This window comes from Pezoporus wallicus, unplaced genomic scaffold (assembly GCF_028554395.1).
Source record: "Pezoporus wallicus isolate ANWC-B61680 ecotype Strahan unplaced genomic scaffold, APGP_CSIRO_Pwel_v1 contig_13961, whole genome shotgun sequence".
In the NCBI taxonomy this organism is placed as follows: Eukaryota; Metazoa; Chordata; class Aves; order Psittaciformes; family Psittacidae; genus Pezoporus; species Pezoporus wallicus.
In genome coordinates, this window is record NW_026639900.1 from 491,881 (window position 1) to 519,072 (window position 27,192).

At 41.5% G+C, this 27,192-nt stretch overlaps 2 protein-coding genes across 6 annotated transcripts in view; both read right to left on the reverse strand.

Annotated features, from left to right (window-relative positions):
* NOS2 (nitric oxide synthase 2) overlaps positions 1–4,091 on the reverse strand; it is a 72,023-nt gene extending 67,932 nt beyond the window's left edge. Inside the window, exons 1-2 of the mRNA XM_057416687.1 lie at positions 4,076–4,091; positions 2,068–2,170 (exon numbers count right to left, since the gene is read on the reverse strand). The gene's annotated coding sequence lies outside the window, so the exon portion shown is untranslated. The remainder of the gene's footprint in view (positions 1–2,067; positions 2,171–4,075) is intronic.
* On the reverse strand, positions 3,446–22,289 carry LYRM9 (LYR motif containing 9). 5 transcript variants are annotated; one of them, XM_057416696.1, is made up of 6 exons: positions 21,946–22,289; positions 17,977–18,034; positions 10,177–10,266; positions 5,840–5,980; positions 5,033–5,125; positions 3,446–4,123 (listed from the first exon to the last, which is right to left on the reverse strand). In XM_057416696.1, the coding sequence occupies exons 4-6, from the start codon at positions 5,963–5,965 to the stop codon at positions 4,106–4,108; spliced, it is 237 nt and encodes a 78-aa protein (XP_057272679.1). In that variant the 5' UTR covers positions 5,966–5,980; positions 10,177–10,266; positions 17,977–18,034; positions 21,946–22,289; the 3' UTR covers positions 3,446–4,105. The 5 variants fall into 5 exon arrangements, with proteins under 5 accessions (XP_057272679.1, XP_057272675.1, XP_057272677.1 ...); XM_057416692.1 differs by having other exon boundaries at positions 5,840–5,983; positions 21,946–22,016; XM_057416694.1 differs by lacking the exon at positions 17,977–18,034.
* Between the last annotated feature and the right edge of the window lie 4,903 nt (positions 22,290–27,192).

Here is a 27,192-nt window from a genome sequence, read left to right on the forward strand (position 1 = left end):
CAATGTGATCAGAAACATATCTTTCCCCATGGCAAGTGCAGAATGCAATCCTGTATTTTAGATAAACCACAAATTTAGTCTTTTCCATACCAAAACCTGATATGAACAAAATAAAAAACAAAAAAAGGGAAGATTTTCACTACACAGAAAGATTCTACATGAGGCTCTGAGGCTGAAAAAAATCAAAAGCAGACTCCTGAACATTTCCATGTGGGATTAAGAGCAAGATCCTATATACTAAACAAAACACACTGACTATCCTACTGCTGTTGTTCCAGCTTTTCTAGACACATTACTGCCATATTTGTCATGTATAGATTATTTCCAAACAATTTCAGCTTTACGTTCCCAATGTTTTTGTACATGTGCATATATGTGTATATATATATATATGTAAGAATGCAGTAGCACCAAATCTGGTTCTGTCCTTAGAACATTGGTAAGTCTATAACCTGGAGCTACCAGCTAAGAACCTTTTCCTCATTTTCCTCAGCTATATCATGATCTAAATCTGTTTCTCCATGCCTCAAGAATTAAAAGCATGATCCATAGCTATCAAACAGAAGTCTCCCAACTGTCTTTTCCTTGTTTTAATGTTTGTCTTACACAAGTCTCCTGTGAACCTCCATCTAGCTTAACTGATTGTTGCCTGTACATAACCTTTGGACACTTCATTCCACTCACCTCCTCTAGGTGTAGACTAGTAATTAGAAGTTATTGACTCAAGGGCTTACAGTAACCAGCTGTAAAACTGTTGTTTCCAGAACGTAATTATTACATTTGTGTAAACACCCTGAAACCCTCAGGCTAATGTATGGCCAGGTGATACTATGCCACACCGAAAGTGATGCTGATAACTGAATACTTCCTGTAGGAGTGGGCCCAACAGAAAAACAGGCCTTTGACATGACTTTCTGATGGGCCCTTAATCATTACTGTATATTCTTGCCAACAGTATGTTATTTATCAAAACTGGCATGATACACAAGTACAGAAATGGGTTCCATTTCAAGGAAGAAGAAATGAAACCAATGAATAGTCTTGTCCCTTTTTACTGCTATGATTCATCATTGCCTAATGAGCACTGTGAGCTTCTGTCTTTCAAACTCTGCAGTAGTAATCACAGTATACAACACAGTCTCTTTCATCCCCTATTACTTAATTTGCCCCCAACATCTTTATTTTCAGAGATTCTGGATATGGAAACACAGATGCACCAATCTATTTGGTGGTGGTATTTTCTTTACAACTGCCAGAGAACCATGGAGAAGACTGATCAGGAAAGCGTCCCCTGTGAGCAGCAGGAACAAAGTTATCCCCATGACTGTGCAAGTGGTTCCTGCAGTGGGCCCTGTGAGAGCCACTGGCAACTAATCAGGAGCACACTGGCACTGACACCAAAGGGGACACTGGTGGGACAGAGAACAGCTCTTCAGTCTCAGCAAGGCTGGGTGGCTCAAACAAAGGTGACCCTGGGTACTACTGAAGAGAACTCAATTCACCATATAAACTCTCAGGTCAAACAGATCAGTGAGTGGTAACTTAGGGCAACGAGGCTAATAGAAGATCCTTGATCTCAAATTATGCTGTTGAAGAACAGAATTTATATGTCTTGAAAACAGAAACCTCATGAAAACAGAAACCTCAGTTATGCAGCTGAATGACTCTTCAGCACAGTCATTACAGAAGAATGACTATCAGACACTGGGGTTACTTTCACTATTAAAAGGAAGTAAATAGTGGTTTACATCATCCCTCCCCTCCGCCAAGAAAATTATTCATAACAGAGTCAATGTTACCTTCACGTTAGATTTCTTTCTCTGAAAAGCTTTGTTATGTTGAAAACCAGATTATGCTTATATGAAAAAGAACCAAACAAAACCCCTCAGACACCTCATCTTACCCTACACCTGAATCACTGCTGTCACAATATTTAGTCAGGATGTCTCCTGCCTCAGCAAACCACGTTCCCCCTCTGCACCCAGCTAAAATTTGCACTCTTTACCAGTTCCCAAAGTCTAAAACTCACAGATCCTGGTTCTACCGTATCAGTTACATCTATCATACCTTTGGTGTGGTGTTCCCATGCTCAGCTGGCACCTCAGCCATTTGGGAGCTGCAGATATGCCACGGCTGCACCTTCCAGCTCCTTGGTGCTTTCCCTCTTGAACTATCCATAAATTAAATAACAGGCATATAAGGATAATTGCATTTGTCCAAGTCATTCTATTTAGTAACTGAACAAAATACTATGTCTCATACTACAACAAGTAAGACAATTAAAGCAATAGAGGGATGCTGAGCACGCTACATTCACAGTTCAGGAAACTAGGATGGTTCCATACACTGTTAATCCTGCTGAGTCTGAGAGGTTTCACTGTTGCACTGATACAAAGTTCACTGCATCTCCATGCTACAGACCAAATACACATAATGTAACTGGAGTACAGCATGGGTCATCCATCTGCTGTCCTTAATTAGAAGTAACATATTCCGGTATCTACTCTCAAATCTTTTAGCATTACACTGTTTACTTTTACATTGAATATTCCTTGTCAGCTGCCAAGGCTAAAGTTTTCTGTGCTCTGCATCAAATTATTTTGAAAGCTTAAACCAGAATGGTTGCACTTTCCAAAAAATGTATTTAAGAGAAAGACAAGTGGCTTTTCTCACATGAAGGAGAAAAACTTACACCTTACACATTGTGGAGAAATGCTATTACCTTCCTGCTTTATCTGAAATTCAGCAGAGGGATGCCCCAGCATAATGTCAGAGTATCTCCTGATAGACCTGTCAGGAAAGGATTCAAGGAAAAAGAAGTGGGGTAGAAGGACAAGATGAGAGAGAAGATAGTTAAGGAATATATAGAACAGGAGTAAAGCTGAGGGTGTTAAAGGTGATGTGAAAGATGTGGGAGTAGAGAGAGGAACAATAGTGGCGATGGCAGAGAAAAAAAACAAAGGAGAGGGGCTCTTGAAGAGGGGGCTTAGGGTTAGCAGAGACAAAGGAATTTTTTGATACAGTACTTTATGCTATAAATGGTCACTAATGGCCTCCATTTCTTTTATAGCATTTGTCAAATCCTTGGTGCTTTGAGCGAGGATTTTCTTTTTGCTTCTTTCATGGCTGAATGAAAACCAAATAAGAATCTAACAGCCTAAAAAAGGATGAGCTTCAGCACTGAAGCTCTGCTCTGGCAGGTGAGGAAGCTTCGCAATTCGGACACAGAGAAACAAACCTGAGGACTCGGGCAGACATCGCAGCAGGCACTGCCACCTGGAGGCACAAGGTTCCAAGTGCAGCTAAAAGCAAAGGTTATGTTTCAAGAGAACTCTTACCCCTAAATGAATTTTATTTATATTACTGGTATTTCTACTGAGTTTTCCCTGATCCAAATCTGTTAGGGCAGTGCAAAGATGGTCTTTTTAAGAAGGACATGGACTCCCACTTTTAAAGGACATTTATTTGTTGTGAAGGCCTCTGTACAACATTGCACATTGCAGTAATTACACCATTCAGTGCACAAAACCCCTCTGAGTGGTGCCTGTTTTCATGCAATTCTAGAGATCAGGGTGACAGGCACCTATCCCTAATAAGAAAAGGCCACCACTAGTTCAACTGCCAACCTACAGTGAAGAATGAAGACCTACCCATAGCATGGACAGCAAGCGGGAAATACTACGCTTCAGGTTTCAGATGGGCTTGAAGTTAAGATCTTTCATATGAGCTGCTGTAATTCAGATATGAACACCACATAGGGCACTGTTTATTTCTTGTTAATGATGTGTACTCCATTACATCTGTATTCTCAGTCAGTTTTCCTGAGAGCTCTGTATTACTTAAAGTTCAGACAAGTTTGGCCTTTAAGCTAAACTTGCGGTTATACAAGCTAATACTTTGAACCTAGAGTGTGCCTTTTAATCTACAAACCCAAATAGCTTCAGAAATATTAACTTAGCTTCATGATATCCCAGTGAGACATAAATTACTATATTTGTATTATCCAAGAGAACACTCCAGGCAGCAACTATAATACAGTACTGGGCTTGACTGCAAGTCCTCTAAGGTTCTTTACCAATGACATTCTTGTCTTCATCATCCTCTTCTACTTCTGTTTTTTATACTAAAGAAAGAAAAAAAAAAAAAAGAAAACAATTATTTGTGGGAAGAGCATATAACCAGAAGCCACAGTTCATCCTGACATGGATTTACAACCCTCTTCATGATCTACATAAAATGATCTCAGTTTCCTTTAAGCTGGATTGAAATTTGATAGGCTTTCCCTCTACACTATAACAATAATGCTGCCGGGCAGACACTAGTGACCTGACCTTCCTCTCACAGCTCCAATTCCAGTTGCCAATGGAGCAGACTACAGTCTCTGTAGCAGAATCAGAATGAGGCTTTTCCTAATTATAGGGAGAATAAAATCAGATCCAGGCCCAGACAGTTATTTCCTAGGCTGTAACTGCTGGGATTTGGCTACTGCTATAATTTTATAATCTATGAGTAATCTGTGCTTTCTCCTGTAACAATTCTCATTTGGATTTCATGGACTGGCAGAGAAAAGGACTTAACAGTCATTTAGTAAATTAAATCACAGATATTTAGAGCAAGCTGAACTTTTGACTTGTCTCCTTATACTCTGAGAAATGCATGGTTAAGATATCACGCTCCCAACCAGATTTAGATCCAAGGAAGTACAGGTGACTCCAGCTATCTAGTGGTAAACAGCCTCCACTCTTTTATCTAGGACACCAGTGTAAGTGCCATCTTTCAGTGCTGTGACAGTGAAGAGGGCTGTCTGCTGGGTGATAAGTAGCACAGGGACACCAGCTACCAGAGATCTGTCCCCCCCATTGTCTAACCCTGATCTGCACAGCCACAGGCAGGATCCAGGAGAAAAACAAATGGTTCTGGGGATTTATGAAAACTCACTGAGAGGACCAGTCCCTGCCAGGAAAGTACCCAATGAATAGCAACAAACTGTGGCTTGCTAAACATTGTCCTTTCCCCTTTCTGATGTACTTACTTTATTCATGACCCAGTCAGCATCTTCAATGGCTCTCTTAATAATCTGCTGGATTCGCTCAGGATCATCTTCATCAGCATGAACCTTGAAACTCTGCAACATTAAAGTGTTACAATGAGTAGCCAACATAACACTTGTCAGAATAAGGATCCCTTTTAAATCACAAAGAAAATACTTGAAGCAAACAGTTATCTGAAAAGATGCAAATACACATTGTAGGACCTGGCTGTGCTATTTCCATAGCAAGCCTGGTTGAATGTAATTTCCTATTAAGTATTTTACTCCTTTCATACATCAGCAGAAAGAAAACCCCAGCAAACTTTAATTCAGAACAACAGCTGAAATTGTCTGGTATGTTAAAACTAGAAAGACATAGGACAACAGGTATGACCAAAGGCATGAAATCACTTCCATAGGAGCAACTGGATGAGATTTACCCATCTGGGAGACCTGTGTGTGTGTGTGTGTGTGAATACAGATATGAAAATGACCAACAAGGAACCAATAAGCTTCACCATACAAGATGTGTTTAAATGAGTAAGGAATGATTGTCCACTCTATTGACTAACAAGGATTAGAGATGAGAACCATGGAAAACACAAGATTTCATATTCAAAGCAAATAAGAAGAAATGCTCCTTCATATACTCCCAGTATAATCATCCAAATCCACTTGTGCCTCAGGCTTGGAGAAGAATCATTTCTTAAGTGCCAGGAGTTACAAAAGTTGGTCCAACCTGTAGGAGGAGAAAACCGGAACACCCCACAGGGCTCACTCCCACCACCAGTAAAGCAGTCTGTTTCTCACCTGCCTGACTGCATGTCTGTAATGCTGCCGAATGCTCTCTTCAGGAAGCTGCTTACAGCATCGGAGCAGGTAGCGATACAGCTGCCGAGAGTTCTGAACTAGTTCAGCATTTGGTAGCGGGGGCATCCTCAAGCCTTGTAGCTGCTGAAAACAAAACAGATCAAAATACCTCATGAACTTTATTAAGAACACAGGAATAAAAGGGTAAAGGAATTTTACAGCAAGACGGGGGCCAGCAAATTAAGGTTCAGCAGAGTAACTTGAAGAAACTTCACAATACGAAATGAACCAGAACTTGCTTAGTTGATGGACAGATGGAGGTTAGCTGTGATTCATCACAGTATTAAAATACAAAAGAGTGCAGTTCATGCAAGATCACTTTATCATGATAATATTCAGGCATGCTGCAATATTATTTTTCTCTAGTTTCGAGACCCCTGTGTAAGCTGCTCTCAGTATACAGAGCAGCATTGTGGCCCTGAGGGGGTTTTCTACTTGATAAGCCCTGATTCCTTGATTCATGCAATCTCCCAGTGCTTCCCCTGAGCATCCATGGGGTCCATCCCCATGGTGACACTGTACAGTGAGAACACTCATAAATGCTACAAGTGGTGATGGAATTCCATAATATTTCCTAGCGTTGGCATTCTCTCCAGAACATCTTGTGAACTGGCCTAGGAATGTCAGGCTTTAGCTTGAAATAACATGTATAAATATAGAAGACAGGCAAAAACATCAATAGGTTTGAAGTTCTCCATTTTTTTGGTAACAGGAAAAGAACAAATCCCACAGGTTTCACCTCCATGGCTGTACTTCCATATTGTATCACTCAGTCCATCCAAGCTATATAAAGTGCTAATCAAATACTGTGACTTGTCATTTAACAGATGGTTGCCATCTGCAGAGAGCTAAATTAACATTCAGAAAAAGCACTTCTACATCAGCACTCTAAAGAATAAAGATAATAAATAAGAAAGTGAATAATGAAGTAGGTGTGTGGCATTATTTTAGCACCCATTATGACACTTATTACTTGGAATTATTTTTTTCTTTTTCTCAAGTAATTTAAGTCCCTTGGCCAAATCTATTCCAGAATAGAGCACTGCAGCTATTGCATGCCTGGGTTGTCTATATGCACAGACTGGTTCTTCTTGCAGTGGGGAAAATCTCATCTCTATGCACCTATAAAATACCCACCATAACAGGCCATGTACTACTGTAATCTGTATTTTCAGTAAAATTCCACCTCAGACTATAACTAGATCTAAAACAGCACAGCTCTGGAGCTGTAACAACAGCTATGCTGATTTACAGTAGCAGAGGTCACTGAAAATAGCTAATGTCTTAGGTACAAAAAGCATGATTCTTTTATGTGAAGAAAATGGCAACATTCTATGACAAAAATATGTCTTATTCTTGAGGGATGGCCCTCTACAAAGCTTTACTCAGAGCACAAAGTCGCACCTGAGCACCTTGCAGTACCGGTTTTTGTCTGTTCCTTTACTGAAAGATGGAGTGAAGTCTATGCTATCTTGGTGTTTGATTCTAACTATCTCTGGTCAAAAGTAACATCCTGTAAATAGCAAGGGAGCTGTTCCTGTGGCAGAGCTGCTTTTCCACAGGCAATGTGTGAGAAAAAGCCTTGCAATACTAGCATTATTCTCTGTATTGGAGCAGTGCCCATACTCTTCAGTCAGGGATTCAGGCTCCATCATGGTAGGCTCTATATATACACAGCTAATGAAAAAGTTTCTGCCACAAAGAATTTACAAGGCAGACTAATGTCAAGTCACACGATGAGGCAGAAGGAGGCAGATGAGCCAAGCAGGTGGGGTGGGATGGGGAGGAGGTGGCAGCAGTATGAGCCTGGCTTTGAGGAGGCTAATGGAGCACACAGGATAGCACACCCCCCCATCCAGCAGGCGAGGGTTTTGAAGGACCTGCAGAAACAGTGAGTCACAGCCTGGGTGTGATGGAAGCCCCTCAGGAAGGCTCTGGTGACACTGCAGGAAAAGTTCTCCCAGCCTCCAGGGGAACAAGAGGACTCCCTTAAGGAAGTACTTAACAGGGACAGGGCTACTACCTCATTAACTGAGGATGTGAATTACTAAGATATGCAATAGGCTTAATATGTATACATCTTGGAATAACATGTCAGGATCCCTTTCCTGCTCAGTCATACTGACATCTTTCCTTACATCTGAAGTGTGTGTTGCACAGTTCATTTGTGACTTTACTTGGAATCATTTTAGCAACATATCCAGGATGGATAAATGGGTGATGCCAGCGTCAATATGGCTATTTGGAATCCAGGTGGTTTGTACCACGCTGGTAGTGCCCCATCCAGTGCAAGAAGGACTAAATACACATCTCAGAAGGGGAAAAAAAAAGATCAAATTTAAAATTTAAGATAACAACTTTTACATGGTTATTACTAAAGTTTGGAATAAAGAACTTAGGGACTGAAGGAGTATAACATTTAGGAAAGACTCCATGGACAAAATGTAAGTGCCATTTCCAATTCTTAGTTACAGGTAGTTCAGAAGTAGATGGTGTTGACGAGAGTAAGTTTTCAAACATCCCCTTCCATCAGCATGACTGAGCGTGGCATCAGGACATTTTGTGGGCATGAAAATCTCACTTACTTTGCTCCTGGATTTTGTGATCACAACCTTTACCCTCTGCCAGTTATTCATTCCTCCCACAGCTGATACACCCTAATGAAAGTGGATCTGCACTGGCCTCTAACAGGCCAGTGATGTGCCACTAAAGCTCACACGGTCCTCTAAATCTAAACCTGACCACTGGTTTCTGCACTTTGAGCCTTGTGGGGTGTGTCTACTTCTGAATACTCGGTATGTTCTATCAGTAAACTACAAGAGATGAGGTCAGACTTCTCTATGATCCCTCCTGGGAATTATTCACAGCCAAAATATGGTTTCCATTAGCTTTCATGGGCAATTAGAAACCCATCTTTCCATCATGAGGGCAGTAAGTTGGCTCTATACTGCTGCTGCAATCTTTTCATTCTGTTTGTTTGATTCCAGTTCTGGTTTTTCATATTTGTTTAATAAAAGCCATTCAGCCTCACACACACTACAGGAACTGGATATTGTCAAAAACACCAACATATGCAGGGCAGGAAGATGTTCCAAAAATGCAGAAATATAGATCAAGAGCTGATACTTCAAAACAGCCTCAGTCTGACTAGTCCCATTGCTGGCTCAATTTCTAAGCACCCAACTTGCGCCGATTATGGCTTTACCTAAGAAGCTCCATTTAAAATACAGATCAGGATGTCCCCAGGCTTCCAAATATTAATCTCTTGTTTACTTACAATCTTTTTTCTCTAAAATACCATTTTCTCTTTGTAATGAAACCTATGCTGGGCACCAGCCCCATGCATTTTTTGGTATGGATTCATGTCACTTTGGCATTTGAGTACAGGAGGTGATGATACTCTTGATAGTCAGTAGAGATCCCGCATTCCCCCTCCGACCAGGAGAAAGAAGCAACTCCAAAATGTGACTCAAACAAAATGTAGACTTAATTATTCTCTGCCCTTGTCTCTGCTGAACACAGGAGCAGCAAACCAATAACTGTAATATAGATCCTGCAGTTACAAGCCTAAATTAAGTAGGAAAATTCCAAGTCTGTGTCCTACTTTGAAAATAGAAACATAATCATAGAATGGCACAGGATTTGGCTTGTTACTTAACAAACACATTGCCACAGGTTCTGGGTATCAGCCAGTACAGAAATCCAGAATATGCAGTTGGATTCAAGTTGATCTGAACCTAAATATAACTTTACACACAGGTTTTTTGCACTAGAGACTTAGCTGGTAAGAACTGGTAGAGTTCCACTGACCCTAAGAACCTGACCCTGTATTTCACATATTCCCACTAAATACAGTGAAACATCCCAATTCAATACAGATCCCAAAATATACTTTGGGACTAGAGCCAATTGGTTGAGTTGTTTCTAGGCTTTGATGTGTAAACTCATCATATGTCATTGTGCTCTAATTAAACTTAAGTGGAGCAATAGATTTCCTATCACAAAAGCAGAGATCCCTCATGTGCTGGGAATGGATAGGACAGCTTACTTCAGCTAAGCTCTGGGAGACAGCAAGAACCCACTCACGTAAACATATGAATATGGAAGGATTAAACTGATCAATGGAATTGTAAATGTTGTTTGGCTATAGATAATTGGGAATTTTCCACTGCAGTACCTTTCCACGGGGAATTGAGAAGCTGTTGAAGCAAAGTCAAATCGTGTGACAAATGCATTTACACTGATGAATTTTAGGGGAAAAAAAATAGATCCTTTACCTTCCCACTACCACTGGACTTTGTAACAGACGAAGAGTGAAGGTTTCACCAGGTCTCGCTGTCAAACACACACTCCACGAGACTCCCATACTGCAAGAGAGAAATACACACATCCTGAGTTCTGACCGATTCATAGCTCAAACATGCAATGGTTTCTGTGACCTGGGTAAGCTGCACAGGGAAGTTTATTACCAAAGAGCTGGATTTTACTATATGTGTAACTTCAGTGTTTGCAATGTCATTTCCAGCGAACACTTGACTGTGAATCTACCACAGCACATGGAAAACTTGATGGTTATTGGGTAAAATGGATGTTTAATGAGAAATAATCTTGTGACCTGACCCATTATTCAGTTGTAAGATACTGTATGAGTACAACTCAACAGTGAATAGATCCCCAACCAGGTAAGGCTGAACCCTGCACTTGTAGAGCCCAGAACATCAGAGAATTGGCATAGTTACTTCTGAAATTTGTCCCTTACTTAGCACAAAAGGACAATGAAGCACAGTAAGAATCTGTACTATTGCCTTTTGTTCCAAAAACATCCCCCCCCATCCCACAAATGTTACTGTTTTTTTCTGCCAAGAAAAAACCCTCGACCTCACGCAATCTGGCTATAATCCTGACTAATAATGTAAATCCCCTCCTGATAACTTAAATATCAGGCATAGCACAACAAACAAACTATCTAAACCAAGAATTGTTGAGTCAGAAATCAAATAATCCGCTAATTGTGCTTTTCTGGAATGGATGACTGTATAATGTCCTCATCAGAAGGCTGAAATCACATTTGCATTTAGATAAAGCCCTGTTTAAAAAGAGACAAGTATAAAAGGAGACACTGAGACTATTGTGGCATTTCTCTGCATTGCATAATGATTTACATTCCTGATAATGATATTCAGATAGTGAAGCAAAGACTGACCAAAGCCCATGAATCTTGCACTCTGCATTAGCAAGCTTGTCAATTGACCCAGTGTACAGCTGAACGCGGGTGACACTGCTGTGACACCGCCACTGCGCTCTGCTGGGGTGTGCTGCTGTTGGGACTGTTTTCCAAGCAAATCCCTACAGTTCAGTTAGAGTCTCAATCCCTCCAGACTGGTTAAATGGACACCAAAGCTGGGCCTCAGGGACTGGGAGTGTTAATTAAAGCACTGCAAGAGTTACCTGAGCTGTTGCTGGTTAGATGCTGGCTTCCCCATCCCTCTCTTCCCCCACTGCACAGACTGCAGATGTGCTTTCTTATTGCTTCAAAACACTACATTTTTAGGAGTTAGACTCAGGAAGCTATGACGCCCTCTCCCAGTCAAACCTCATGATCTTTCGAGTATGGATTTTACAGGATCCTAGCAGAGTAGCACAACATTATTAAGTCCATTTTTAACAACAGGGAACCAAGGCAGGCCTGGATTTGACTCAGTTTGGCCACTTAACTGATACAAAGCTATAGCCTGGAACACTGCCTCACAGCTCACTGTAGGCGAGACACACTCACCTCCACAGAACAACAAAGATCCTGAGGTGCTGAATCCCACCCACCAAGCGGTATTTAACAGAACGGAGCAGGGCTCCCACAGCCTGCCTCAGCATTCTGACTACTTATCCATCTTTCCTGACAAACCCATGTTCACAACCAGGTTTTCCACTGGGGAAGGCACTGCCATTGCCATCCCACACAGAGCCACGCACACAAAGCAGACATTCCCTCCTTTGGAGGGGAAAGAAATGGAGAGATAGAACCATTTGATACTAATTCCTACTGTTTGCTCTGTGTAACCAAAGGCACATGAAGGATCCAAAATCTGGTACCAGTGTTTGCAGATGGTCCAGGCTCCTGACTGTCTGCCATGCGGGTTGATCACACTTCATGTCCAAAGATAAATTCCTCCAACAAATGGAGGTAAAGCAACTAGTGAGTGGTATTAAGTTTAGTTTTAATTAGGAAGATGCTTTGGAATATTCCCAGCAGTATAAGCACTCATAAAACAGCAGAGAAATGGACTGTTCCTTCAAACCTTTGTGTGATTCTAGCTACCTTGGGAATTTGGTGTTGAACTTGGAACATCTTATACGGTTATTTAAGGTGGCAAAATTATTTGTTCTCCTCAAAGTGTCCAATAACAGAATCTGCAAGAAAAAAAATCATTAGTGAACTTACTATTAAAAATTCATATTCAGGCTCTGTAACCTGCCCTGTTATGCCTTAACTGGACCTGCTTTTATTGGTCTGAATACAGGTTCCAAAAGTGCTATTTGTGCAAAATGAGATGCACAGGAAAGTAATAATCCAACTGCCAAAATAAGAATGAAATTGGAAGCCTCTTGAAACCTCTTTAATCACAAAACATCTTGGTTCATGTTTTGACATCAGTCCAGGAAGACACCCAAGTAGATGGCTGCTCCTCAGAAGGATGCTTACTCTTTTGTCTTCGAATCTGGCTAACTCGGTTCTCCCTTCCAGGTTTCACAGGCTCCCAGCTGGGAAAGACCCATGACTCCAGGCTGTAGCTTCTCAAATGCACTTACAGCTCACTGCAGCAGTGGCAGACTGTACTGGTTTCAGTGAGCTAACTGCCGTCTCCGGTTATTACACTGCAGTGTCTTCCCTTTATTCCCCAGTAGGTCACAGAAGAGTGACTGGTGTGATGGGTCCAGCCCAGCTCCACAGGCTCTGCTGCCCTAGGCAAACCAGCAAACATGCATCTCTACCAAGTCACATTCACTGACAGAGATACAGAGCATCCTGCAGCCCTGGGCCATGGCCTGCCCTGAGATACACCCCTCCTCGTGTATGGCTGAGCACGTACAATGCTGGAGTCACTTTCTAACACACACATCTCTCCAGCATGCTGGGCTTTTATCAAGATCTGCTGGTTTGATGTGATCGCTTCTGACGAGCTGTCATTGTTGTGGATTTTGTCCTTTCTAAATCTGAGCTGTAAAGTCCTATTGCATGAATGACGATAGCCAGTCCTGTTCCGTTCACTTCTATTTCTGTTCTGCTCTGCTTTATGCTTTGCTTGATGCGTGAGCAGAGCTGCAGTGTCAAATGACAGTGCAGCAGCAGCACATTCTAGGGGCACAGCGCTGCAGTGTAGAGTTAGCTTACATGGTATCACTAGAGCATATGGGGGATTAAGAACAGGCTAAATGAGAGCGCTCAGATCTGTTGTTGACAAGGAATCTACCACTGGCTGGACATCCTTCATGCAGCTCTATAGGATCAGTATTAGGGCTGATGTTATTCAGCACTATCAGCAGTCGTCTCCCTGCAAGTTGTAATTGGCAGAACTTGAGGATGACAAAGATTGCCAGAGCAACAGGGAATAACAGAGAAAGTGGTATGTATCTGGATAAGGTGGGCCCAAAGTTGTGCTTTAATACACCAGAGCATTACACAAACTACTCAAGTGCAGGTTATCCCCCCACAGTCAGAGGCCATAACCTAGAAGGAATAGTTCTGAAGAAAGAACTAGACAGTCATACCGGACAAGCAACTGAACATCAGCTCCCAGTGAGCTGCAAAAAACTCATAGGGATCTCTAAACATATCAACAAGGAACCTATGAATAATAGGAAAGATTTAACTTCACCTGTGAAAGTGCAGCAGAGCTCCAATTCATTTGCCATTCATTTATCCACATTAAATAAAAGAGAAAGTAAAGAAGAAGAAATGGGCTGCCACTACCACAGCAATTCATCCAGCCTCAACCTGCAACTGAGAGTCCACTGCAAAGGACAAAAAGGAAAGAGCTCCACACACTTGAACCATCCCAGCGATCCTCATGCAGTGCAGGAGCTGTGAGGCACAGATGTGCTGGGCCAATACGAGCTTCCTGACTGAATGCAGAGGTTCCTGGGTCAGGTTTAATACCACATTACACAGAGTCAGCCTGTACAATCTAGTTGTCCTTCTGGTCTCAAACCCTGAACATACAGGAAGGTGCTGAACAAAGATTTGAGCACCCCGGCATGCTCAGCACATAAGAGATCTATACCCTCAGGCTCTGAGAAGCAGTTTTCTTACAACTAAAGTACAGATTATATTTCATATTTGCACTCACTTTATGATCCCTCTACTGCTGATAGGGTGTAAAGCAACTGTAAGGAAACTGTAAATCAGACCTGTTTTTCTTAGTGTCCAAGTAAAAGCTTAAAAGATCTGTATGGTAACGGAAAACTGAATATAGATATAACCCAACAGGGTTATAAAATGGCACAAAACCTCTGGGGTTTGGCCACAAAAAGACATCAAATTCTTGTCATGATGAAAACCACTTATATAAATTAACCAAAGCCACAGGGCACATGTTTTACCTTACACTTGTTCAGTATCATGAAGCAGAGACATGCAATACATCAAACAGCAAAGAAAACACTGGGACTTTTGCAATCTAACACCAGTGAGGAAACCTGTTGCCCACACCAAGGCCAGATTACCCTGCTCTGGATAATTAATAACATGCTCGGGCTAATTAGAGTAATATTCTTTGGAGCATATTCATTGAACATCAAGCTCAGACAGCAATGGGAGGATTGGAATCTCCCTGTTTAGGTGCAAATCAAACCTCTGTAACCCAGGAGAAATCAGTCAGGAGAACAAAGTAAAGAGAGGCACAGACTCAAAAGAGCTTCATCTTCCCAGCTGTAAACTTCCCAGTTCAGCTGCTGTCCACATGAATTTTGTTCTCAGCGGCACCATCTAAGTATTTATCTTTGCTACCATGCCTGAATATGAACTGAGCTATATCTTGGTGTTATCAGCTTTAAAACAAAACTGCCCGTTTGCTCCTTCTTTCCTTGTAACTGCTGCATTTGAAGTATTCCAGTGCTCAGCTCCAATTTAGCAATCCCATGACAGTTCATATAACAACTTCCTGGCTGGGCTTCTATCACCTTCTAATACTGTTTGAATCATCACATTCTTGAAGAGCTTCCAAGGGGGCACAACACAAGCTACCACAGATGTTGTTCAAGGACTGATCCCCAGCTGGCAGCAGAAGGTATGAAAGTTCTTTTCAAGGGGGCAAACATGCTGTCTGATTAATGACAACATTAATTCTGTGATCCATGGGTCATCTAAGCTTGGGAAGAACGGTAAAGTCTTACGTAAGGTTTTGTCATGGTTCCTAATGATTGAGGAAAGACTGAAACTGTTAGTTTTACCTTCATGGCAAGATAAGCTTATATTGTTCATGAAGCCCAACTTTATGTTTGTTTTTTAAAAAAAAAGAAAGAGGGTAAAAGCCCACAGTTGAAATGAGCAGCTCTCAGTGCAAGGGCTCTGCTTAGGAAAGTAGAGGTATAAAAGCTCAACAGCAGAACAAAGCCAGGAGAAGGCAAAGAGTCAGAATTTAAAGAAGCCAAAGCAGTCACTGTGAGCCACACTACTAAGGATTAATAAAACCCTGCTGTTTTGTTTTTAAACCAAGAATGCCCAACATACACCTCAACATTCCTTTAGCGCAAACATCATACCCAGCCTACAAGCGAAGAAAACCTGCAGCATAGCAGAGCTTTCCAGTATGACCTCTCATATTACTGGTCCACACAGCACATCCATCCAGTTCTAACTATACACACATAATCCCTCGGCTAAGGACGATGGTACTCGTGCAGTGCCCTGGTGCCTCCAGCTCACCCTGTAATCGTCCCCAATGTACATTATCCTTTCCAGCAGCATCAAGAAGCTGTCTCATTACTTCAAATCCACACCTGCTGAAATTCAGCATCTTCCAATCCTTTGCTCTCAATCCAAGTAATCATCTGAGCCAAAACCTTCCCTGGCACCAGCCCTGTCTGTGGTGGAATTATACCATGGATGAGTCTGGCCCACCACATCTTGAGCAAAATGCCTGTTCCTGGGAGCAATGCTTGCAAGCAGCAGTATTAGAGAACATTTAAGTCCAGGAGTCTTTAGCCTCTTAAGGGGGATTTTCACTGGTGCAGTTCCCTAATCAGGGATTGTTACCATACCAACAGCTAATCATGTGGGCAGATCCCTCCACGTCTTGGGAACGCTTCTGAGGTCTTAAAGCCATATCTCCAATTTTCCCAAACACTTGACTGTTCCTCTCCATGGCCTGGCCTAGTGCAAAGAGAATCTGTTTCATAGGAAAACAAAGGAAAAGTCTGGCTAGCAACAAGCTTACTGTAAAGAAGGAATCCCCAGTCCTTGGCACTGAAGGTAAACGCTTCCTTCTACCCTGGACAAAGGCAGAGTTCTTTATGTTCCACTGCAGAGATTCACTGCAACACATTGAGACACCAGGGATTCATGCATCCCACTGCACTGTGCCTAGACCATGGATACACAAGAAGAGACAACCCTTGCTTCATAGATCTCTGACGGAAAATATCCAAGAAAACAAACTGCTCCAGAAAATTAAGCAGCTTCTCAAAGTCATACAATGAGAGCTGGGCACAGAAACCTCATTTCTGATTCTCAAACCACCACCTTGGACAAGCAATCATGCTATTATGTCTTACACAGTGATTCACAACAGCATTTCTAATTCAAAAAGCCATCCTCTGAATCTCTGGAACTTATGTCCTCATTCTTTTTGATGTATGTCAGCTACACCAGGCTCAAGATCCTCAATACATCTGAATTCTTATTAATGGTTCTTCTAGCTTTCTGGTTTTGACTGAGTGGCTCCATTTCCTCCTTTCTCAAGTACTTGGGTGTTGGCACACAATGCCACAGCATTCTTCTCCCTTCGCAGCAGACAGCACATTTATCAACACTCATCTGAGCGAGCGAATGTGGCACGACAGTTCTGACTGGCAAAAGCACTTGATGGAAGTGGAGCTGCCTCAGCTTTCACCCATGATTCAGATCTGTTTACATTTTGTGAACCTCAGGAAAGGGGGGATGAAAAGCTCTGGTTCAGTTGAAGGCATGTTGTTAACCTCAGTGCTAATAATTAACTCAATTATGCTGAATTAATTTGATGTAATTATTGGTGATGGCGCAAAGACAGCGGCCTAGAGAAAGTTTGAGAGACAGGAGGAACAGAAGTCTGAACAATACAAAATACCCCTAAATAGCATCTTTTTTTTGCCAGCTTGAGTCAAAGACACAGAATGAGTTCATTACAGTCATCTGGCTTCACTCAACCCACCAAATTACCCCCACACCCAGACAAATAGCTGTGAAATCCAGCAAGTGAACTAGAATTAAAACATGCCCTGACGGATTTGACACAGCACTCAGCATAAGTGTCTTTCCCCATCCTATTATCTAAACAATACAGATTTAATAATATATTTAAGAGCTCCACAATGCTTCTCCTTTAACTGAAGACATTAATTAAGAACATTTTCTTGTTGTGGTGTTGTCAGTTGGGTGGGTTTTTGATGAACAAGCTGCAGAGCACTTATGGAGGCTTTTCATTTGATCTGCAGTTTTTATCCAGTATTTTCAGACTTATTCAGTTCAAAACAAACAAATCCCATCTATAAAAACAAACACCTATCTTTCTCCTTCCCCATTTAATACTTCTGTGATTTGCTTTGAAGTGGTGTAACAAATGAACTCCTTGCTATGAAATCACACATTTTACTGAGGTATTTTTAATTCTCATGCACTAAATAAAGTCACTGGAGGAAAGAATCAGTTGTGATTGTCTCAAGTCTTGGGAAGTGGATTAAACCGAAAAAGAAAAGTAAATTCTACGTAAATTAACGCCTTAAGTATCACCAGAGTTGCTACAGGACACTCGCAGCTCCTCCCTCCACTTGGAGGAAGCACACCAAGACTCTTACACTCCCATTTATAATAAATCTTCCATTACCTTGTTTCCATCAAGCTTCATCATGTACATGGATTTAGCACCACGGGTTGTTATTTTCCTGTTGTAAACAATTCAAAACTTAAGAGTTAGATTACAGCATCACTATATTTAACATTTTACAGTCCTGGAGGACCGATAGTATCTAGCCCTGAAGGGCTGGGTGCCTTTGCCTGCCTAGCTTCAGTCTGAGATGCTACTTGACTTACATTTGTCATAATGCTGTAAATACACAAGCTTCTGAGCTTCCACTGCATTTGTCATCATCCTTGTGACAAGAATAAAAATATTACTTCTAACATCACCCATGCCGTGTGAGCAGAGACATGTAGCTGTGAGAAAAGCTGTAAGAAATGAACCGTATTTCTCTAATTTGCTAAGTAGGTGCTGCTGCCATGCCCACAGCTCACATCCGCATGAGTTCTGATGACTCTCAAATGCAGCTGATCTTTCAGAACTCGTTTTAATTGCCATCAGGCTCTGATCAGACTCATTATTTCAAAGCAGGCCATATTACATGCATAATTTATGCATTTGATTTCAATAGATCTTTTTCTGCCCAGTTCAGAGAGGGCAAAAAGTGTTTTCCATAGGGAAGCTGGTAACATTTCCTAAAGAACCAAACTGACTTTCCTCAAGAACAACTTGTTTAAAATATGATTTGTGAAGAGACACATTGTGAAGTTAATTTAGTGTGATGGATTGTTTGAAGTCTCCTACATTTATTTGGACAGCTACTGCAAGTTTTCTCTATGCATATTTATCAGAAACTAGCTTTTAGGAGCTGACAGTTATTGCTGGAAGTAGTTAAAAGAAATAAACTGAAATGGTAAATATTGCCATAGATGAATTTATGTCCAACATAAGGATCTGCAGTACTGGTATTGTACCTGTACTGAGACTCCATTTGGAGGAAGTTGCTCCAGGCAATGCCACTGAGGCAATGTTCCAGTCTCTAGTCCAAATTCATGCCTTGTGTAAATCAGCACATTTCTATTACACCACAGAAACTTGTTTTCCAGCAACCTGGATGGCTGAATAAAGCTATATGGGGTTTCAGACAACTCCTGCAAGTGACTGGGCTAAGCTGAGATCCAAATTAACAAAGACTAGGCATTAATTCTTTCTTCGATCAAAGTAATTCCACTCAGGAAGCAATCCACCTGAAGGGGAGATGACCACAAAGGAGAGGGCAGCAGCACGTCCTGCCACAAGCTGGAGGAAAACCCAGCTAGTAACATTTTAGCCAGCACCAAAGGAACAAGAGGAGATGCATGTGGTCTCTAAAACCACTTCACACCAGCCTGACAATGCAAAGGGTGCCTGTGTAAATGAGGAGTTCATCAGCTGCTTCCTGCCACCAGCCCACGCCTCCATCCAGAGCTCCCTCTTTCACACCCCAGCTCTGCTTTTCACTTCTGTCGTCACAGACTTGATTTTCCCTTTCATGGATTTTTGCTGGAAAAAGCATCACTGCCTCAATTGTCTATTTTCAGCCTATATTTAAGAAAACCCTTTAGCTCCATTTGTAGCCACATCCTGTCTCAGCCTCCCCCTCTTTTTGTTCCTAAATATAAGGCTGATGCCATTTGATGTGACATGACAAAATAGCACATTTGCATTGGCAGAAACTTTCTCTCAACAGCAGTAATTAAAGGGAGTAGATGAGACATTGCTGAAATTGGTGTTTATTTAGCCTGAAAATAAAAGGCTTGAAGAGGACTTGAGAAAGATGTTCAAGTGTCACAAACATGAAATTCATCGATGGGTACCTTTCTTTCACATGCTCCTTACTGCAAAGCAAATGGTTGTTCAAACAATGCAATCGATTTAAAGAGATTAAAAAAACCCAGTTATTTCTGCAGACCATATTCCTAACCAGTGAAAATCATTTAATGTGTTTCTTTGGATTATAAATAGTACCAAGACACTTGTGGTTACACAAAAGACAAGGTCATTCAATCTCTAACTTCAGAGCGCAGACTCTCAAATTGAGTAGCAGAGAACTGAGATCTCATTGACTACAGTGAAAATGAGGTGCTTAAGTATCTTCATTATGAGCTGAGCAGCAGCAAATAGCACTCACCTTCACCTACAGCATGGGGTTTTGTTAACTGTGGGAGGCAGGAACTCAGAAATGGCAGACCAGGGCTCTGAGTGCAACAGGATTCATACAGCAGATAAAACCCCACAGATCTACAAAACTTATGAAACAATTTACTGTGCTTGGCTTTGCTGAATGGATCCACTCTGCAGATACTTCACAGGATCAGACATTGTCAGCTTCCTGCACTGTATCCCATGATGGATGACAGCAGTGGAAGGCAGTGGTGGGAGGGAGAGCAATGTTTGGAAGTTGAGGGTGTTTTCTTGATTTTTAGAAAGTAAGTTTAGTTTACTTAATCTGTGTGAAGCACCCACAGAGAAGTCTGATGAATGTTCCATAGGCCACAGGATTTAACACACATATGCTTTCAAGTGATACTTCCTGCTCTCAGAAGAATCTTCCTCCTCTTCTTGTTCACGAGGCTATTCTTTCAAATCCATCTGTGATTGGCACTACCACTCTGCTTAAAGCTGGCAGACCACATTCTGAGCAGGCTCATTTCCATCCTCACACAGATGGCATCAAGAATTGGGCAGGCCAGAAAAAAATCAGTTTGCATATTATGCCTCAGTTTTTTATGGGTCAGATTACCACTGAAAGCCATCAAAATGGTAACCCATATGTGATGTGTCTGCCATTGGAACCGAAGTGATACACCATCATAATCTTAACATGGCTGGTTAGAAAAAGTTTCATTAAACATTAATCAACCTCTGATAATTAAAAGTAAAAAGATATTTTTCTTTCCAACCAAATTTTGACTTTGACAAATCAAGCAAAATAGCTCTGGTGAACCAAAAAGGGAAAGACATTATCACATCTTCATCCCTGAACAACTGCATGGGCAAGGCTCTCTTGGCAGAAGGTACTTTAGCTGCTATGCCAAAGACTCACTTGGTGAGTGAGCCAGGTGCAGATGTTGGCTGTGTAATCTCCTCTAACTTCTTTGTTCTACAAGCCAGAAAACTCTTCCCACAGCTTTGGGGGGAAAATGGAGGTATGAAGAGCTCTTTGTGTGTTTTCATTACTGCAAGGATATCAACTGTTTTAAAGACACTCCCGTAGAAATAAGAAATGTGTTGTTAGCAATACACATAACTATTAATCATAGCTTCAGCAGAGCATGGTGTCCTATGGATACTAAAGGGATGCTGAACCAAGGTAACACGCCTGGCATTCTGTTCCTGCCTCCCTGCAGTAGCCTACCAGATACAATTGCTGGATTCCACGATCCACAGGGGGTATAATTCCAGATGCTCCAGCATCCATGCTCCTATATTCACAGGGTTTAAAGCATGCAAGTCTGCTCCGTGAGAAATCTATCAAACATTAAAGACATATTCTAAGCCTCTTGCTATGTTATCATGGCACCTGAAATTCAAACAACTGTTATGCTAAACAACAGCCAAGGCCACCACCCTTTGTCATTACCAACGGGAAAATGTTTCCTTCCAAGTTCTATGGCCCCTCCAACTCCTCTACATGATACCCTGGTTAAGATACTATACTGACACTTCAGGTGTTTATTCTCAACCAAATACAATACACGCAGCAAGAGCAGATTCCCTCCATCATGCTAAGATTCCTAATCTAACTGCTGTCCTGACAGAAGTATGGAAATGTTGTTTCCTCTGGTATCTTTACTGGCAGTTTGCAATTAGGTTTCTGCTACTGCATTTATCAGCATGGCTGGAAGAGAGACGGGTGTTCCTGAATACAAAGTGCTGGCTAGAAATCTCTCCTGCAAACATGGACATCATACAACATTTGTTTGGGATGGGGGGGGGGGCATTTCACCTTTTTTCCCTGTGTGAGGCAAATGGGCTCCTAATGATTATCATGAAAACAAACAAGAAATCACTTACAGCATTCGCAGCAAAGGAACTTCAATTATCTTCACAGATTACGTCTGTCCAAGTCCAACAGTAAGCAAGAGACCTGCAGAGAAGAATCAATTTTCATTATCTGTTTCTCCTCAACTCACTACTTAAAGTACCATCAATAAAGAAGTGCAGAGAAGCCCATCTAGAGCACAATTTATCAGTCTGTAAACTTGCACTTTTGTCTAGCTGGTTATATTAAACTTGAATTCATGGCCTTGATATGAACAGGTCACTGCTTTTAGTAATCTACTCAGCAAAAACATTAATAACTCTACACTATAAGAAGATACAAGTAGAGAGATATTCCAAAGCACTCAGTGGAACTGAGCCTTCAGTGTTTCCTGTCCTGAGTTTCTGAAGATAATGAAGCATTTAAGGAGACCCACAGTTCCTAGTGTTCAGAGCTCTGTGCAGTGACAAATTCAGAGATTTATGTATCTGTCAGAGCAGAATACTGCTTTGGAAAAAGTGTTTATTGACATGACTGCTACTGCTGAACCCAGGACATCAGGGCATCTAGTAACTCAGTAGAATTCAGAAGTCACAGGCCTGGATGGTTACTTGGCTTTCCATTCCCACTGCCACAGTGGTGCAATCTCATCCCAAAATGCTCCAGATAACTGACTCCATATGAGAAACTCCAGCTTTTTCAAATGCTCAGTGAGTGGAGGAATAGCCATCTGCAACACAGGTGAACTTCCCATAGGAGGTGATGTAAAACAAGGACCTAGAAGGGCAGATTCAACTTTAACTATAAGCCAGTCCTGCATTTACTGAAGTTTTGAAGCACTGGTACAAGAACTGCACACCAGAAGCTGCATGACATTATTTTCATCCATGATATGAATATTCTGTATAGCAGATAGGACCTCCAATACCTGCCTTGGATCACTCCTGCAGAAAACACCTCTTATTCAGCATTGTTAATTAACATTTAGTAGAAGTACCTGCAGTTAGTTATGCCATTACAATGTCTTTTCAGAGGTACTTTGTGCTTTGCTGTTAACACGTAGCCAGTATAATAGCCAAAGAGCAATGCAATTAACTTCTCCATAGGCTGAAATTCAAACCAGCAATTACTTCTGTAATTCACTTATCAAAGCATCAGGCACCTTCGCTCAGAAAGCTTTCCAAACCTACTCAAAATACACCCAGCTGAGTTTTGAGAACACAATAAAACAGTATCACTGCTATACATCATTGTTTAGTGATAAATACTGCCTAAGGTCTAACTTGAATTTCTACTTTGGAGGTAGAACAGTCTTTAAAGAAAAGCTAGTTCATGTCAAACTTCTGGTTGGTACATTTCTGGCAGTGTATAAAGGATGTAAATGTGAGTTACATTCCTAAAATGTTTACTAGCTGGTGTAGGTTAGTTAAAACAAATAATCTCCAACTTACTGTGCTATTTTTACCACCTAAAAGCTCAGTACCTTCTCTTGCTCTTAGAATACAAAGCTGATCTGCACTCCATCACTTGTATGCATTGTATTGATGGCAATATTCCTGGATGTTGGAAAACCACCACCAAAGAGCTGCAGCCTGGAACAATGTCTGCGTAGTACTTAAAAAATCAAGTTCTAGTGTGCCCCTAAAAAAATGTTCGAGGAAACACAGGTCTGCTTTGCAGTGCCAAGAGCAGACACACTTCCAAGCAGAACTTGGAGATGATGTTCATTCCTGCCTAGGACTGAATAAAAGTATTGTCATTCAGTATCTTATTTATTGTGTATCAGACACACTGTATCCAGAAGGAACATAAAAATGCTATATGTGAAGTCTTGACACTTTAATAAACAGCAATTAACTATACCGTACTAGATGTAAGCAGGTATCAATCTGCTAACACAGCAGAGATTACTTGTCAGAAAGTTTGTTTTCCTGGTGCTTTGCTGCAGTGGGCAGACAAAACCTGAAGCCATATACACATTATTTTTAAAGGGTTGCCAATGTTTGCTGGCCAAGTGACGAATCCCATTTACTCCCAACACACCAGTGCTTGCACATCACAACTCTGCTTCCTACTGATGTTAGAAAAGGATCAGAACCAACCGACATTCTCATTTCTCTTTCACAGCACACGCTGGTCAGCTTTTATGGAGAGCAACATTCCCATAATAATCCAACAAGACTGGTCCCTCATTTGTGAGCAACAAGAGTTAACATCCGTGACCCAAATATGGAGACCCATTTTCAACTTGCTGAAAATTGCTTTTTAATCCCAGCTCTCGAGGATTTCCTCCGAAGCCATCTGCCACGCACGCCGGTGCTCTCTGCCTGTGTACGCGCAGGATTACCGCAATATGGATTCTTTGTGTAACTTAATACATTTCAGCATATTACAAAAATTAGTCAGAATTTCCATTCTTTTCTGATTCCAACTGTGTATCACAAAAATGACTGTAAAAGTCAAAACCAGCGATAAGTTCATTCCAAAACTGACACCCTTATTTACTGCAGTATTTACACTGCAGCTCAAATATATTTAGTCAAACACTGGACAGGGTTTAAGCAAACACTAATGAGTCATTTAACTAATATAACTTAGGCACATGGTTAAAAGTAAGCTCAAGCATTTCCCTGGGTAGGAATGGATTTCAGCATGTGTCTTCCCAACTAGAGTGCAGTTTGAAGACTGAAAGACAATTATCATTATGGTAACTGGAGACCAGAAAAGACTTCCAAACACTATTTCAAACCTACTGGTCAGCCTTTTCTTCTTCCCAAGAATCTTTCTGCAGTTGAAATAAGGAAAATTTGCATAGTTTGAAGCACATGAGGTGACACTAAGGTTTTGGAGGACAGACAGGCCAGAGCTTGTGAACTTCTTTGTTTCACAGAGCACATGCAGCTGTGCAGGGCTTCCTGCTGGCAGCCCTCAGAGTCCTCACCCATGTTACTCCATGTCACAGCCAGCCACCCCAATGTCTAACAGAAGCTGATAGCAACACAACGTCCACACAGAAGCCTTCCCCTCCTGCTGAAGATAGGATCCCATACCCTTGGATGCCTTTTCCCTGGAAAGGAGGAGTGTTAGCTGTGATTAACATACAGGACAGATCTACACATGCAGATGTTAGAAGAATGTGGAAAGAGGAAAAAAAACCCAAGCAAATCATTTTGTTTCAGCAATAACAGATGTTGGAGCATCATCGTGCAGACATGTTACTTTTAATACAAAATTGCTTGTAAAGTGAGTGAGGGGGTGAGGCCAGAATCAATGCCCAATTACCCTCGTATTCCAATGTTTCCATTTTAATGAGCTTCTCTGTGAATCCGTCCTTTCAATTTTCCTTCTCCAATAACCACATCAAAATAGCTTTGTCTTAAATATCAGTGAAAAGAAATTCAGCTGCCTAAAAAAACCAATCCTAAGACAGCTGGTAGCAGGTTCTTAAAAACGACATGTCACAGTGTCCTTTACTTCTGTGTAAGCCCGAAACAGTTCACGAGAGCCTGGGGCACTACTTGGGATTAGACCTGCATGACTGAAAACAGCTTCATGTCCCAATATATCTGCTTATAGCAAACGGGTAGTAAAAGACTATAACAGTGCTATGGTATTTGCAGATATATCAGTGCTGATAAAACAAGCAAATGCATAATAAATAGATTAAAACCACCTTTCTCTGGCTAAGGGAGGGATCAAGTGAAGCCTGATCTGCATTCCAGCTGGGGAGTAGCCCACTTTCCTGCTAGATTGCATCTGCCACTCACATTATCAATACTGCACCACAGTTTCTTTCCACTTTCTTAAACTTGGACAGTGATGTTGAAGAGCTGGAGACACACCAGGGATTGAGTAGTGCCAGTGCTGTGGCTAGAGTAGAAAACACAACTGCAAGCACTTGACTAATAACATCCAAGTCCTCTACTAAACAACAGGAACCTAAGTAATGTCCAGCTACTTATCAGAACAGCCTCCATGAGGTAGATGTGAAGCCTACGATGCTGTGTGGATCTTCTAGGATCTGCTGAGCAGCACAGCATCACACTGCAAAAATAAGGCTTAGTGCATGTTGGAATAGGAGAGCCATCCTTCACCATGTACATTGGCACAGAAACCTGCAACAGCAGCTTCTGAATTGTGACTGATCTCAGATACAGTTTCTCTTTAGACTGCACCCCCTTCTCTTTAACGCCAGGCTGCTAGTACACCACCCCAGAGTCTCATGTACAGAATATTTCCATCCCACTTTCCTTTACAGTCAATTACATTGAATATCATTAGGACCATGGGGCAAAAGAAGAGTTACCAGCAGCCTTTAGGACACCTGGAATTCAGACCGATACATTAAGAGTGTGCCATCACAGTGGCAGCACACGCACATACAACAGCTACAAATGGCTGTTGGGCTTTGAGCTCCCTGTATCTCTTGGATGCCATTCTCCATCAGAAGTATTTTCCAAATAAATTTTCTCAGCTGTGTATAACATGGCCCCTCATTAGGACAATGTGGAATCCACAGGCAATTAATATCCTAAAAGGAGCTGAAGCTATCCTTCATGCCCATGCGTAAACCCGCAGGCTTTCAATGGCTGCCATGTAAAAGCTGTCAAACCAAACAACAATCCTCACCAAAAGAGGTAAAGAAACCCCCAAGAGCCACAACTGTTTACAACAGCCATCTCACAACTCACTGGTCCACCAACACCACAGGAATTAGTGATGTGTAACTAATTGATACAAACCTCCTGAGGGGAGCATTGCTGCTGGTTATCTTGAGATGAGAAATTTAGTCCAGAAGGATAACTTGGATGGACAGCTGAAAAGCTTTAGCTCTCTGAGTAGGAAATGAATTGATCTGGCAAAGAAAGCCCTTGAAGGGATATTATTGTGTCAAAAAACAGGATTAGGAAAAACATGGAAAACATGGATGCTGTAACGGAGAGATGTGCTGCTGCGAAGACCATGATTTAAAAATTGTTGTTTAAGTGTTTCCACAGCACATTGTTTTTTTTTGATACTAAATGCACATGGTCTATTACAACACTCAGGAGAGGATTTATAAGCTATTATGCTCAACAAAATCTGTCATTAGATGAAAAGGCACTGAGCAGCTATACAAATAAAGGGGGAATGGGAATCTGAATCAGGGTGGACTTTGTATTATTGTCATAAAGCTAGAGCAAACAAAACTAACTTGTATGTACAGATATATCATCATCTGTAAAAGCTCAACAACCTGAAGGTTTAATCTCCTGCCCAGGACTTCACCGAGTCATACC